At 51.3% G+C, this 15,576-nt stretch overlaps 6 protein-coding genes and 1 non-coding gene across 7 annotated transcripts; 6 read left to right on the plus strand and 1 right to left on the minus strand.

Annotated features, from left to right (window-relative positions):
• Nucleotides 1–522: 522 nt before the first annotated feature.
• PMZ80_005967 (uncharacterized protein) lies at nt 523–1,590 on the minus strand (the record flags this gene model as incomplete). Its single annotated transcript, XM_064874384.1, has 1 exon — nt 523–1,590. The coding sequence occupies one exon, from the start codon at nt 1,588–1,590 to the stop codon at nt 523–525; it is 1,068 nt and encodes a 355-aa protein (XP_064730106.1).
• A 1,141-nt stretch (nt 1,591–2,731) lies between these two features.
• ain1 (alpha-actinin) lies at nt 2,732–4,752 on the plus strand (the record flags this gene model as incomplete). Its single annotated transcript, XM_064874385.1, has 2 exons — nt 2,732–2,787; nt 2,838–4,752. The coding sequence occupies 2 exons, from the start codon at nt 2,732–2,734 to the stop codon at nt 4,750–4,752; spliced, it is 1,971 nt and encodes a 656-aa protein (XP_064730107.1).
• Nucleotides 4,753–5,243: 491 nt separating this feature from the next.
• PMZ80_005969 (uncharacterized protein) lies at nt 5,244–7,041 on the plus strand (the record flags this gene model as incomplete). The annotated part of the gene is made up of 3 exons (XM_064874386.1): nt 5,244–5,322; nt 5,370–6,646; nt 6,703–7,041. The coding sequence occupies 3 exons, from the start codon at nt 5,244–5,246 to the stop codon at nt 7,039–7,041; spliced, it is 1,695 nt and encodes a 564-aa protein (XP_064730108.1).
• Nucleotides 7,042–7,603: 562 nt separating this feature from the next.
• Nucleotides 7,604–7,674, plus strand: PMZ80_005970. Its single transcript has one exon. It is a non-coding gene; the product is annotated as a tRNA-Gly (tRNA).
• Nucleotides 7,675–8,460: 786 nt separating this feature from the next.
• Nucleotides 8,461–10,366, plus strand: PMZ80_005971 (uncharacterized protein; the record flags this gene model as incomplete). Its single annotated transcript, XM_064874387.1, has 2 exons — nt 8,461–8,718; nt 8,765–10,366. The coding sequence occupies 2 exons, from the start codon at nt 8,461–8,463 to the stop codon at nt 10,364–10,366; spliced, it is 1,860 nt and encodes a 619-aa protein (XP_064730109.1).
• Nucleotides 10,367–11,387: 1,021 nt separating this feature from the next.
• PMZ80_005972 (uncharacterized protein) lies at nt 11,388–12,738 on the plus strand (the record flags this gene model as incomplete). Its single annotated transcript, XM_064874388.1, has 2 exons — nt 11,388–12,560; nt 12,613–12,738. 2 exons carry the CDS (start codon nt 11,388–11,390, stop codon nt 12,736–12,738), a joined length of 1,299 nt encoding a protein of 432 aa, XP_064730110.1.
• Nucleotides 12,739–13,923: 1,185 nt separating this feature from the next.
• PMZ80_005973 (uncharacterized protein) lies at nt 13,924–15,570 on the plus strand (the record flags this gene model as incomplete). The annotated part of the gene is made up of 1 exon (XM_064874389.1): nt 13,924–15,570. One exon carries the CDS (start codon nt 13,924–13,926, stop codon nt 15,568–15,570), a length of 1,647 nt encoding a protein of 548 aa, XP_064730111.1.
• Nucleotides 15,571–15,576: the final 6 nt, after the last annotated feature.

The raw sequence follows: 15,576 nt of genomic DNA on the forward strand, positions 1-15,576 counted from the left end.
CATATTTTCGAATAGCATTGTGATTGCAAACAAAGGACGTAGAGCTCGCGTAGCTGCTATTGTATTTGTTGTAACAAAGCAGTATAGTATCACGATGGTCGTTTGGTGGTACGACGCCAGTAAATCTGCTTGCGCGGTGTGAAGACCAACGTCGCTGCAATGAAGTTGTGGCGGGAGTCGATTCTCATTGCCCTTGCAGGGAAAGCCATCATATGGCTGCTGCGTTGAGAGCCATAACGGCAATGATTCTGAATGCAGTCGGAGGCGAGTGCCTTCTGTCTTCAAGCAGTCGTGATGATGTAGCAGCGGGAATTTTCGTGCTATGCGAGCGACCAGGTATAGCAGAAACAGAAGGATAGTGAGGCTGCTATACTAGTCGCTGAATGATCAGCTTCATGCGCTGATGAAATGCTCAGGCCTAGCTTTATGATATTCTTCGATGATACAGCTCTTGGGTGTACATGCTAGCTTGATCTGGGTGGTGGTTGTGTATATTGTGTCAGGGCTTGGGTTTCAGAAAGCTCATTTGGTAGGATCATCCCAGCCCATGAGCTCTGCATATGGCTTGACATCCTCAGGCTTCCCAGGAACGAAAGTCAACGGCGTCTTCTCGGTGACCGGGTTCTGAGTGTAGACAAGCTTCTTCATGGCCTTCAGCGTACTAGTGTCGCCTTTCTGTGTCTTGAGCCAGTCATCGTAGATAGCCTCCCACCACAGGTGTATTTCGCCATCGCGACCTTTATGCCCGCCGATGCCATCAGGACTAACTCGTCGCTCCCATGGCTTGTCGACGATGTAGTGCAGGATGACCATCATGTTTCGATCCCACAGAGGAGGGTGGATGTAAGGATGAGTCTTGATGGCGTTGTACTTCCAGGAAATTGGCTTCCACTTGTTGCGATAGAAGTCGGCCAAGAAGTCCTGATCAGGGAACTGATAGTCCTTGAGACGTTCTGTGTAATTGAAGAAGCCCATCATTCGGATCCAGAGTTCTTGAGTAGGATAGAAGAGGAAGAGCCCACCGTTGAGGAGCCCATATGTCGGTCTGCTCAAGGTATCTTCTTGAATGTGATCAGGTGCGGTTAGTGGTGTATAGGGACAATTGCCTTTCTGCCAAGCGGCGGGTGCCCAAGATGCGCCATCTGGAGTGCAGATGCAGGCATGGGTTGATGCGATCCAGTCTCGCAGCATGTCAGTATCGAAGACATCGTCTGGATTCTGGAAGCAAGCCATGTCGGCGTCGAGGAAGCAAGCTCTCGAAAAGCCTTGCTTGTAGACCTCGAATGCTCTGAGCTTTGTGAAGGTGTCTCTGAATCGTTCGGCTACCGCCACGCCTGCCATGTTTTCTTGGCCTTGTCTCGGCAGCAGAAGACTGACATGACTTGGGATGATCCTTCCTGTCCGAGCAGCTTCACTCTGTAGGGCGGCAATGCCTTCTTCGCCTAGGCCATCGGTATATTGTACAATGAAGGGATATTGAGACTTTTGCTGGTCTAATGAGTGAGCAAGTACGATGACCCCGGGAAGGTATGAGGGCTTTGTGACCAGTGTGACCCAGCAGGTCGGCTCGTCTTGGGCTACACTTCCCATGATAGTGGTGGACTACTGCTAGGTTATACACGTTTGATTTGAGATTTGGTAGACAGAAGTTTGATCCGAATTGATGTTCACGATCATGTAAGTATTTCAGAAAGAGCGATGACGGGGAATTTTATTCTAAGGAACGATATGAAGCCTCTTAGTTTGCTCACCTCAAGCCTGAGTGATGAGAAAATCAGCAAACATTTCTGCTTCAAACCGGATGTTCAAAAAGGTTATCAGGGGTTGCCAGCGTTAGAAACTCACCAATGAGATTGTGTCGTCATCATGTCTAAAGCCGCAGTGAAGCTGTGGTTCCCGCATCTCCTGAGTTTTCTATTGGATGTTGCCCTTTGCTTTCACTTCGGAACTGTGAGATATGCCAGATCTCTCCACGTGTGCCCTGAAGATCGATCAAGTCTGCATCACAAGCTCAGGAACCAGACCGCCAGGTTTGAAGTCACCCAGGGGCGTGAAGAGCGGCAGAGGTACAGGCAGATTAACATGCTTCGAGAATCGGTAGTACGTGGCTGCCGAAGCCTCATCTTACTCTATCACCAACTTGAGCAAACTATTTCATGCACATTTCACCGTGACGGTAGTAGGCAGACTCTTCGTAGTGGGCAGAATTATGGTCACGAGCAATTGATGGTAGGAGTTTGAGACTCTGATGGCAGATTATTCAATCAGCGACTCACCCAAGCAGAAACGCGTGGCACATCTGATTTGGTACTTTTAGTGACCCGGCCGGTTGCTGTGGTGGCTGCGCTCAACTCGATTTGTTGACATTGAACAAGGGTCCGGGGCTCTTAGCGACCGATAAAGCCAGTGAGCCACCAGAGCTTTGCCCAAATTGGCGCCGAAGAAGCCTGCTAAGCCCAAGATCAGGCACTAGGCTTAACAAACAAGGCAAACAGCAGGTCCGCATGCATCCACAGCCAGATAGTTCCTTGGGAGGGGGAGGCTCTTTCCTCGTCTACAACAATTAGTTAAACGCTGTATTAATTGCCTCGCTCACCTTATATTCATTGTACGCTGTACAGGACGTGCTCGAAAACCTTCGCGTACCAATTTTGCTGTCTCACCGCTGATCATTATTTACCTCGTCTCTTGGTTGGCCGCGGACGACTTTGGATAGTGTTGATATGCGAGGATGGTACTGCTTGAGAGGCAGTGGGTGAATGTTCAGGAGAAAACATTCAGGAAATGGTACGACTACGCTCCAGCCTCGGAGGACAGAGTGCTAATTGATGCGACAGGCTTAACACAAAGATAAAGCCCCGCGATGTTGTGGTCAACGACCTTGCGACCGATCTCGCCGATGGTGTCAACCTCATACACCTTCTTGAGCTATTGAGCAACGAGTCCCTAGGCCGATATGCAGCGAAGCCGAAGTTACGAGTTCAGAAATTCGAGAATGTCAACAAATGTCTAGATTTTATCAAGAGCAGAAGCATTCAGCTGACCAATATTGGCGCTGAAGATGTGGTGGATGGAAATAGGAAGATCATCCTCGGCCTGATCTGGACGCTGATTCTGAGGTTCACCATCTCGGACATCAATGAGGAGGGTCTTTCCGCAAAAGAAGGCCTTCTATTGTGGTGCCAGCGCAAAACAGCCTGCTACGAGGGAGTCGAGGTCAGGGACTTTTCTACCTCTTGGAACGATGGATTGGCCTTCTGCGCATTGCTCGACATTCACAGGCCGGATCTGATAGATTTCGATACTCTGGATAAATCAGACCACAAGGGCAATATGCAGATGGCATTTGATATCGCTTCGAAAGAGATTGGTATACCAGATCTGTTGGATGTTGAGGACGTCGCAGACGTGCAAAAGCCCGACGAGCGCTCACTGATGACCTACATTGCATACTGGTTCCATGCCTTCAGCGCTATGGAAAGAGTTGAGAATGCTGGAAGGAGAGTCGAGAAGTTCGTGTCGAATATGCAGGGCGCCTGGGAGATGGAGTCGGCCTACGAGAAACGAATGCGAGCGCTCCTCGAGCTGATACGCAACCAGCGACAGACGTGGCGCGACTCGAGATTCGAGGGCACCTACACAGATGCCAAGGAGCAGGCGACAGAAATGTCCAGATTTAAACGAAGCAAGAAAAGAGATTGGGTAGCAGAGAAGTCGGAGATAGGGGCTCTGCTTGGAAACATAAAAACAAAACTGTCAACTTACAAATTACGGCCATACCATCCACCACCAGACCTGAAATACGAAGTGCTCGATGAGGAATGGGCTGGTTTAACACATGACGAACAACAACGAAGCAAGCTGATTAATGAAACGATTCGCGACATCAAGAATGCACTCAGAAGAAGTTTCGCTGACAAGGCCAACGATTTTGCTTTGACGCTCAACACGCTGTCTCTAGCAATATCGGGGCTGGAAGGTGACGTCGAAGATCAGCTACAACACGCCCAGAAGCTGGCTAGCAACATCCCTGTTCTTGAACAATATCTTGAAGGCATAGAAGTCCTGGATCAAAAATGTCAAGAAGCTAATATTGACGAAAACGACTATACGACTTACACATATGATGAGCTCGTCTATGAGCTGAGCCTCGTCAAGCAATCAACACTGAAGAAGCTCACATTTCTGGAGAACCAGATGGTTGCTCGTAGTATGACCAACTTAACGCCGATCCAGCTTGAAGAGTTCGAATCAGTGTTTAGGCATTTTGACAAGGATGGCACGAACACCCTGCACGAATTGGAGTTCAGTGCAGCACTTGCCAGTCTTGGTCTTGTTTACGATGAGCAAGAAATGCATCAAAGATTTATCGATGTTTGTCACACTGGCATCGATGCTGCAATGTCGCCAGTTTCGAAAAGACAACGAGAATCTCGGGGTGTTGGCTTCGAGCAGTTTATCCGATTCATGGTGGCGGTAACGGAGGATCAGAATAGCGCTGAGCAGGTCTTCGATTCGTTCCGAGAAGTTGCGGATGGCAAGCCGTACGTTACAGAGATGGATCTGCGGCACTCTCTGATACCAGAAGAGCTTATCGATGACCTGCTACAGAGCATGCCTGAGCATCGTGGTCCAGATCTGGAGGCGGACAGAGACGTGCCCAAGTACGACTACATTACTTTCATGCAGGGCATGATGGGCGATGACAAGCAGTCGAATGGCGATCACAGGCCAAAGACTCCAGCGAGGTGAGAGAGATTTGAGCGTTGATTTGTGTTACGAGCAAGCATTGCATTTGGACAGGTACAGATTGGTTATGCAACGGTTGTACAGGATAAGACGGCTGTTTTGTGGGCACACGGCAGGTACGACGACTTCACATATAGGCATTGCTTAATCATATATTTCATCCTTCCATGATTGACGTCCCAGACTTCAAGTTCGTGATTACCATTACTATCCAACTGCAATGCCCGAGGCTGCCCCATGATTCCACCCCGGATCCCAAGGGACGAAGCGATCGGCGGCTCGGAGCTTCCTTGACCTCGGTATTTTGCGGTTCAATCGAGACTCCCGGTTCATGCGTCCTAAGCGATCGTTGCTGCAGGTCCAAGTCAGATAAATATGCTTGCCGGTATGAGCGATTCCTTGGTGCTGATATCGATCGGAGGGTGCATCTGTTTGTCGGAATACCCTCCTTGACCGTGTAACGTTTGAGCTGCTCCATCCCGTCGGTCAGCACCATGGTCGCACCTACCAAGCAGTACCTGCCTCACAAGGACTACAATGTACCGAACATTGATATCCTGAGCTTGATCTTCGGTCAGAAATTCATCTCTACCACTCACGGTTGTACTAATGCTACCTAGACTCGCCACTGGCCTGGACGAATGAAGACACGATCCTCCATGCCGAAGCGGCTGACCCAAGCAACAAACTCACCAAAGCTGACACGAGAACCTTGACCAAGCGGTTAGCCCATGTCTTCAGGAACAAGTTCGGAATTGGCTCTGATGGCCCAAACAAGGACGTGGTGGTCTGCATATCCTCCGGCCAGATCCTTCTCGCCTCGCTCTTCTATGGCGTTGTTGCAGCGGGCGGCATCTACTCCGCTGCCTCGAGCGCATTCCAGCCTGGCGAGTTAGCAAGACAGCTGAAGCAGGGCAAGAGTGGTCTGTTGCTAGCAAGCGTAGATTGCAAGGACACAGCTATACAAGCAGCGAAAGAGTGCAACATCCCGCTGTCGAAGGTCCTCGTCTTCGATAGTATGGGTCACAAGCGCATGCTGGCAGATGTGGAAAGCAACACGAACTACCTTGACTCGAAGGCGGAAATGGAATGGCCGCGCATTACGGATCACGAAGAACTGAAGAAGAGCAAAGCTTGCTTACTATACAGCTCTGGCACAACTGGCCCACCCAAAGGTGTAATTGTTTCACATCTTAATATTGTCGCGGAGGGTGTCCTGCCACAGTTCATGCTGAGGGAGTACTTCAAGCGTGAGCAGCAGAAGGACCCATCGTTCAAGTTTGAGTACAGAACCTTAGCCCATCTGCCGGCGGCGCACATTGCAGGTCTTCAAGGATACCTGATAAATCCAGCTCTGGCGGGTGGTCCAGTATATTGGATGCCCAAGTTTGATTTCCCGATGTTCTTGAAGTACTGCAAGGAGTTCAAGATCACGACGTTCTTCACAGTGCCGCCGATATACCTGCTCATTGCGAAGAGCCCACTGGTAACCGATCAGTTTGCGCATATGCATCATGCGATCTCGGGCGCTGCACCGATGGGCAGAGAACTTCAGACTGCTGTACAGCAGAAAATGGGTTGCTACATATCACAGACATGGGGTCTGTCGGAAACGACGGGTAGTGTGACAGCTATGCCGTGGGATCAGAATGACCTAACCGGGTCTGTGAGTCCAGTGTTGCCGAATACAAGGTTGCGTGTTGTTGATGACGAGGAGAACGATGTTGAGGAGGGACAAGAAGGTGAATTGATCGTTCAGAGCCCAGTGGTGACGCAGGGGTACTTTGACAATGAGAAGGCGACGAAAGAGTCGTTTACTGCTGATGGATTATGGTTCAAGACGGGCGATATTGGCCTAGTGAGGGATCGGATGTTCTACGTTGTGGACCGGAAAAAGGTATGCACTGCCTCTCTGAGCATCCCGCAGTATTCTCGAGACTAACCAATTTCCAGGAACTCATCAAATACAAAGGTCTTCAAGTTGCACCGGCAGAATTGGAGGCACACCTCATCGCCCACAACAAGATTCTGGATGCAGCAGTTATCGGTGTACCAGCTCCAGATGGCAGCGGCAATGAGCTGCCAAGAGCATATGTTGTGGCCGACAAGAATGCAATCAGTGGAGATGAGATTATGAAGTACGTCAAGGATGCGCTTGCGTCGCATAAGCAATTGAGAGGAGGCGTGATATATCTTGATGCTATACCGAAGAGTCCTAGTGGGAAGATACTGAGGCGTGAGTTGAGAGATATGGCGAAGAAGGAGAATAGAGTGCAGGGTGCGAAGCTGTAGAGAAAGAGCTGTCTTGTGGTCTGGTGTGGCGTATGACAAGAGCGCCGGACTTATTCCAGAAATCGATAGAGACTGATGTTCCTTTCTTAGAGATAGATACTTACGTGACCTAGTCGTGATTCTGAGCGAAGCTGAAGTATGGAATCGTTTTCATTCCTCCACCCGAGAAGCCAGCTCAAGGCACAACCTTTATTTCCGGCCGGAACGGCTCTCTTTTCGAAGCGGCGACCTTGGTCTTCTGACAGGTGGCCGGCCGCCCAAGGACGTTTGTTTCCAGCGGAAGGGTGCCACACTCGGGACAGCCGTTGCCCCTCTTGGCACGTTTCCAGATCGGGCAGCTTCGTTCACCCAAAGGAGCAATCTGCACTTCAACCACCCAGATCGCACCAGTGAATCCGGCGCGCTCCCATACACGTGACACGAGTCGAGTCGGTTCGAGCTTCACGCGCTGCCTTGTCCGTTCTCCTCCGTTCCAAGTTTTGTTCTGCCACTGACTTCGCAAAGTTATAATAATTTGTACAGCACAAATTTACTCCACAATCACCCACAATCACGGTTTCAAGCATCGGTGGTTCAGTGGTAGAATTGGTCGTTGCCATCGACTAGACCCGGGTTCGATTCCCGGCTGATGCATCTCTTTTTGCTCTTGAAAGAGTTTTTTTTGCTCCCAAACAGTCAGCATCCATCAGAGTCGCTGGTTGCAGAATCGAAGAGTCGTGGAAAGTGGTTGTGGTGGTTGACGGGTGTGAAACTGCCAAGCCACCAGAAGCAAACACAACAAACACGATCCCCGATACGTCTTGATTTGATCCTCACTATCAAGGTCGCTCTTTCCTCGACATCTGCCGGCGATGATGCTATTAAGCTGAGTACATTGTGCGCTTTGAGTACTGTTATGAATTGCTGCGGAAACTGCCACGATTTGATTTGGGACAAGGGGCATCAATCTACCCAGCTTCCATACGGCGTGGAAGGCACGCGTCGATGGCCGCTCCTGCCTCGAAGAACAAACTGGCCAACACCATGCAATTCCTCTCTTTTCACCTTACACCATTTGCTTCGTTGCGTGTATTTGACTTCTCTTGAACTCCGAAGTGCCATCTCGCCAATTTCAAAATTTCCGCCATGGTTATGCCTCAATCGAGCTCACACTACAGGTTACCAGGGTCACAACTCACTTACACATCGTCGCCGATTCATGCTGGGACTTTGGTTGTAACGGACGAGAATGGCACGCCGACCAACAAAAGCAAGTACATCTCCATAATCATATGACTTTGTTGACAGTCGTAGAGCGCAAAACAAGCAACAGCCATGAAGTCGTGCTAGGAAGAGACTCGAACAAATGGTGAGATCAGCCACAGTCACGTTCGTGAAAGTGCTAAAGCTTCAAGCCACTGGACATTTGACGACCCGTACATGTCCCACAAGCACCTGCGCGTCTATGTCATTGTTTTCGAGGACGATGATGCGGAGGGCGAACCATTGGTCTATGCTGAGGATCTTTCACGAAACGGCTGCCACTGGAACGGATCTTTGATGGGCAAGAAGAGCGATGCGTTCTTGCTGAGCGACGGCGATCGTCTACGACTAACTTCACAGACGAGCTTGGTTTTCCAGGCAAGTATTGCGGATGAGCGTAACCGTTTCGACCTGATACAGGAACGAGAGATGCAGGTGAGCATAGTCTCAACCCACCAGAAACTCACTAATGCCGGTCTAGACGTTTTGTGACAAATACGTACTCACCGATCGTCTGCTAGGCTCCGGTGCCTTCGGAAGCGTATTCATGGCCGTTGAACAGACAAGTCGCACACAGTTGGCTTGCAAAGTCGTTGATCTACGGCACATCGGACGAACGAGAGAACAATCCCAATCACACCATGAACCACGACCTCCACCTACCAGCCGTGCAAAGAGCGAGCTCAGGCAGGTCCGCGTATGGGCCGACAAGCAGAAACGACAGATACCATTGGAGAAGAAGTTCAATTCATATATGCGAGAGTTCGAAATTATATCCTCAATCAGTCATGCAAACATAATAGCCCTGGACAAAGTGTTCATCACGGACAACAGCATCTACATCTTCCAGGACCTCATCACTGCAGGTGACCTCTTTTCCTATGTCGAGTCAAAGAATCACAATTTGCTTGAGGTCGAAGCAGCAGTCATCATTCGACAAGTCTTGATCGCTGTGCAATATCTGCATGAGCGAAACATTGCTCACCGCGACATCAAGCCCGAAAACGTTATGCTGACAAGCCTTGGCACTGGAGCTAGGGTCGTGCTTACAGATTTTGGTTCTGCAAGGCACATACTGCCCATGCAACGAGCTACGACTTTTGCTGGGACGGAAGAGTACGGCGCACCTGAGATGATGAACCAACGCTCGAAGTTCTTTTCGAATAGCAAAAAAGCCCCCGGTTACTCCCTCTCGATCGACATGTGGTCTCTCGGCACAATATCCGCTCTGCTTCTGGCTGGCTTCCGCGCATTTGACAATCCTGATGGGCAACACAGTTCGACGTTAGCACGAAAAGCAGAGTTGAGCAGACTTGAAGACGACAGACGGTGGAGAAACTTAGGCGAGCGCCCAAAGAACTTCGTTCGCCGCCTGCTCGTCCTGGAGGAAGATCAACGACTCACAGCGAAGCAAGCTCTGGAACATCCTTGGTTCACGAACCAGATGCACAGAACAAATTTCGAAGAGCTCTATCAGCGCACAATCAAGAATTGGAGACCAAGGATTCCAAACGTTCCGCTTGTTGAATCCATCCAAGGACAGTGCCGGGAAGTCAAGTGGTTTGAGTCTTCACAGAAGGTTCTCGAAGAGCAACGGCCTACAAGAAGTCATTCACTGACACCAGCTGAGCCACCATATAAACCATTCTACCGTAAGGTATACGACAAGACTGGGCTATGGCCGCCGAAGCGTAAAAGAGGCTATGGCATGTCAGAGGAGCAGGAAAGAGCAGTCGAGCAGTGGAATGAAGCGATGTCTGGATCGTCGAGTCCGAGTCGTGCTGTGCATGAATCTCTACATGACCGATTCAAGCAACCCGGGAAGTTGTTCTCTGTGCCGACAAACCTTAGCAGAAAGGAAATGGCGACAAGCGATGGGCGTTTACAGTTACGGGCATGCAAGCGGGGTTCTGAAGATGGGCAGAAAGATCTCGATCTACCTATGGCCAGGTTGTCGTCAGAGACTTTACAGGACACTCTTCAGCGCGAAACCAAGTCGATCATTCATCCCATGTCAAGCTTCCGCTCAGACCTTCTCTGTCGCGGTCGCCTTCATTTCGCGATGCAGCACCACGAGGTCTGATGGCAGCAACGAAGAATACATCGAAGTTTACAGCATTAAGTGCGCCGGTAGAACACCCGAGGACAGACATCAAAGATAGCAGAAAGTCGGACACACCCTGTAAGGCTCAAGCATGGTCTCTTAACGTCAAGTCAAGATCCAAGCTGAGATCTCGATCCATGTCAGAAGCTCGTGACACAACCACACCATCGAAGCTGCAAGGCAGATCTGTCTTTGACATTGACGAGGAATATGGTCTCGACAAGGAGAATCGGGCGCAAACTCCACGAGAAGCGCGAGACAGCGTGCTTCGGGCAGCGTTAGAAGAGACTATGGTCAGCCCACATGGCGCTCATCTTCGGTTGGCTGTCGAATGAAGTGGTTGCCGCAGTGACAGTGATACAGTGCAACTGGCAAGTGGAGGTTTCAGCATATACTTGAAGGGCATCTGAAAAGCAGGACTTACCGACAGCGCTAACAACCTCCAGGCCATCAGTTTCCAGCCATTCTAGGCCGCTAGCTGATCAACGTTGTTGTTATGTGTCTCGTGGATAAGGCGGTTTAGCTACTGATTCTTGTTAGGCAAGGGCTAGATTCACCTCTGTCACAGGGAAATACGACGCTATATCGAATGAGACGCCTGGAGATATGACTCAAGATATCGCCTCGAGGTTATCAGCACTTCTTGCCCATGGTTTATCACGGGCTCTCTGCCCTCGGGGCGACGGGGTCCAACACAGCTAATCATATCATCTATGAGACCTTCCTATCCCTATGCACACAGTCTATGACCGTCAGCTATGTCTACTAACACGTCAAAGGATGGACCGAAAAGCTGGCCTTCTCAGGATACTCTACGCGGTGAGGACACAGTGAAGCTCCGTCCCGAACAGGCTTAGCGTCCACTCGCCTCCCTGTTGGCCCCCGGACGCTCCACGGCTCCCGGACACAGTCAGTCGACCAACTCATACCTATCCAACAATACTGCCCACCATCTATCTCGTCCTCCGTCACATCACACCACCGTCCACAACAATCAACCATGCTGTCCAAAATCCTCCTAACCATCAACCTCACACGCACCATCTTTTCCCTCCTCACACAACGCCTCCTCGACCGCCTCCAAAACCTCATCCATTTCCACACCTACACCCCTCACGCCACCCCCAAAGACATCATCGTCATCGGCGCCTCCTACGCCGGCTACACCTGCGCCGAACACCTCTCCCAAACCCTCCCCCCAGGCTGGCGTGTCGTTCTCACCGAGATAAATGAGTTCTTCAATCACACCTGGCTATTCCCCCGGGCTTCGGTGATGAGCCGCAAAGCAATCGAACAGCTGACATATATCCCATATCCAATCAGGCCCCGATATGCACCCGACGGCTCGTACTTATTTCGTCGAAGGAAAGCGTCACGCGTCGACACCGAACTCCAGCATATCCACCTTGAGGACGGAGCGGTTCTGGCATATGAGTACCTCGTTCTCGCAACTGGACTGCCAGGTCGTTATCCCGCTGGTATCAACAGCCTGCAGAGAGACCAAGGCCTCGAGTACTTCGCGCGTCTGCAGACCCAGATCAAGGAGGCGAGGAGTGTAATTGTGATTGGTGGCGGACCGGTGGGCATCGAAGTTGCGCTTGATGTGGTATCGGAGTACGTGGGGAAGGAAATCACGCTGATACACTCGAGGGGTCATCTGGCGCACGGGTATGGGGTGAGGCTGCATGTGGCGTGTATGAGGGCGCTGTCCGAGGGTGGTGTCAAGGTGATTCTGAACGAGAGGGTGAAGAGTGTTGACGCGACGTGCGGACACGTGAAGTTGAGTACGGGCGAAGATCTCGCGGCTGAAGCTGTGGTTAGTCTTTCAGGGAGAGGATCGTGGGACTTACTGATTATGATCACTGACAACATGCAGATCATGTGCACAGGTTCAGCACCTGCCTCCAACCCACTGCCTGGTCTTCCCAGTGAGATCATCACGCCTACTGGCATGATCAGCGTGAACAGTTACCTGCAAGCCGACGATGCAAGTACGCCTAATATCTTCGCGGTGGGTGATATAGCCGACACAGGCGTCAAGAAGATGGGTCGTGCTGCGGGGTTGCAGGGACTCGTTGCGGCGAGGAACATTGTGCGGCGGATCACGGGGCGGAACATGATGCTGTATAAGCCGGGTATCATTGAGCAGAGTATTGATATGACGGTGGGATTGGTGAGACAGCTCGACGCTCGAGTGGGAGTTCGGCAATGCTAACGGATACTAGCATAAGCACCTGATTCATGTCGAGGGGGGTGGAAGGTGTATGCAGTTCTTGCGAAGGACGAAGGATGAGACTTTGCGGGCGGCGGATATGTGGAGGATGCTTGGGGCTGAGCCGCCTTGTGTTTGAGAGGTTAGCTTCGAGGACTCAGTTGTTCGGAACATAGGTGCGTTGCCGGAGCAGGCAATGGCATGAGCTTCTGTTGATGCTCTTGCGCCTTCTGGAGTACTTGGCAAGGTCGTATCTGCGTGTGGCTAAGATCTAGATCGTGGGTTCCTTCCGGGTCGTGGATTCCTTCTGGATCGTGCTTCTTTGACGTCCATATCTCCTTTCGCCAGTGCCGTACCTGCCTCATTCCGATAACAGCGTCGCACCTTCTTCAGGGCTCAAACCACACCTTCCTTCCATACACACGGGTCTCTTTCGGTGAGCAAATCACGTCTGCCGAAAAGCTATAGTCACGCGATGCGAAGATCTGGGTCGTGGTTGCTCCGCCTGCAGATGGCAGGAGGTGTATTTGAGTGGATATGTTTTACCGTCACCAGTAGCTGCATACCTTCCTACGTCCCTGAGTTCAGTCGTCCCGTACTTTCTCAGTTGATGTATGCCATTTGCAGAGCGGTCATAAGCGGCTGGCTCCAACAAGTCATGCATGACTGGGTAGATTGTGGCGGAAATCTCCTATCGCAGCCGGGTCTTGCCAGGGGTCTCCGAATACAAGCATTTCGCGCGTGTCGATTCTGGGAAGCTTGTCTAGCATTTCTCGAGCGGATCATCAATATGTTAGACACTTCATTGATGTGACTGCTCTAAAGCTTCCGCGGTGAAGTTGCTGCTATTCTGTCCATGGCTATACGTTGCTATCACCTCTGTTCCTGCTATGGCCGTGTCTGGAGGAAGCGCACTATGCCAGAAGGAGAAGGCGCTAGCTGTATTGCTCAAACCGGCTCCACTTCAGGTCAGATCTTTGGTCATTACGGAAGTCAAGCAAAGATAAGGAATCCTATCGATCGACACATCCGTTTCCTGGTGTCCGATACATGCTCCCACGATCTTTGGCATGAGCTCGGCGAACTGTCGCATGAAATTCGCTACTAGGAATAGCGATAAGAGGCTTGACCACACCATGTGGTATTCAAGCTTTCAGTCGACTTCAATATGTTCTTCTCAACTTCGCATGCCCGCTCTTCATCTCCTTAACCCTTAGCGCTCGCGACCTCTGGAAGGTGTCCGCCAAATCACCAGTACATACAGAGGGACGCTTGCTTGCTCGCTGACTTGACCACACAGAAGCTCTGACATCGCACCGACAGCATGGAAGCCGCCAGAAGAGCTTCATCCGCCATCTCAGGCAAGAACTCCATTCCCACCACGCAAGCAATGGACCCCACCCTCCCCTCCGAAGTCCGCCTCGCAAACCTAGGCTACACCCAAGAACTCACCCGCACCTTCTCCCTCCTCGGCATGATCGGCTTCTCCTTCAGCATAGTAACCTGCTGGACCGCCCTCGGCGGCGTGCTCACCGTCGGCATAACATCCGGCGGCCCCCCAGTCATGATCTGGTCCTGGCTCGCAATCTGCCTGTTCACACTCACAATCGCATACTCCTTCGCCGAGATGTGCTCTGCTTACCCCGTCGCAGGCGGCCAATACAGCTGGGTTGCGATCCTTGCGCCGCGGGGGATCGCGCGCGGAATGAGCTATATGACGGGGTGGTTCATGATCACGGGGATTGTGGCGATGGGCGCGGTGAATAATTTTATTGCGGCGAATTTTGTGCTGGGTATGGCACAGCTGAATAGGCCGGGGTATGTTATTGAGCGGTGGCATACGGTTCTCCTGACGTATCTCATTGCGGTGCTTGCGGCGGTGAGTAATTTGACGGTTTCAAGGTTCTTCGATAAGCTTAGCACGGGGATATTGGTGTGGAATGTGGGGAGTTTCGTGGTTGTGTGTGTTACTATCCTAGCTATGAACGACAATAAGCAGAGCGCCAGTTTCGTCTTTACGGACTTTCAGAATGATACTGGTTTTGCGTCGCCGGGGATGGCGGTCATGATCGGACTGCTCCAGAGTTTCTTCGGGATGTGTTGTTATGATGCGCCGACGCATATGACGGAAGAGATGTTGAATCCGAGTGTTGAGGCGCCGAGGGCGATTGTCATGAGCGTGTACCTCGGTGCTGTGACGGGGTTCTGTTTTCTGGTGTCGGCCTTCTTCTGTGTCTCGGACTTGGAGAGTGTGGCGGGTACTGCGACTGGTGTGCCGCTTATCCAGATCTTTGCGGACAGTACGGGGAATGTTGGAGCTGCGACGTTCCTTGCTGCGCTCATTGCCGTTATTGTGTTGGTTTGTGCGAACAGTTTGATGGCTGAGGGCAGTCGCAGTTTGTATGCATTTGCTCGGGATCATGGGCTTCCGTTTTCTGGGCTTTTCAGCAGCGTTGACAAGAGGAGGTCTGTGCCGGTTTACAGTATCATTCTTTGCATGGTTGTGCAGATGGCGCTGAACAGCATCTACTTTGCGAGTTATGAGGGATTCAGCACGGTTATCAGCATTGCTACTTTTGGATTCTACCTCAGCTATGGTATGCCGCTGCTCGCGAGGTTGTGGTCGAGGATGAGCGGACAGCACAAGGAGATCGCTGGATCGGCGTACAGCTTAGGCAGAATGGGACCTTGGTTGAACGGTGCTGGGCTGCTGTTTCTCGCCTTTGCTTGGGTTGATTTCAACTTTCCGCAAGTTGGTCCAGTGGATGGCAACAATATGAACTATTGCAGTGCGGCATTTGGAGTGATTGGGCTGATTGCACTGGTTACTTGGTTCGGCGGAGCACACAAGACATTCACCGGTCCGCAGGTCAGTATTCAGGAGGGCGAGGTTGTGCCACTTGCGAATGGCGAGACAGCTGAGGTTGCGGCTGAGAAGAATGCTGGAATCCAGAAGGAGAAAGCGAGGTAGAAAAGC

Source organism: Knufia obscura (genome assembly GCF_036327395.1).
Source record: "Knufia obscura strain CCFEE 5817 isolate CBS 148926 chromosome Unknown scaffold_6, whole genome shotgun sequence".
Taxonomy (NCBI): Eukaryota; Fungi; Ascomycota; class Eurotiomycetes; order Chaetothyriales; family Trichomeriaceae; genus Knufia; species Knufia obscura.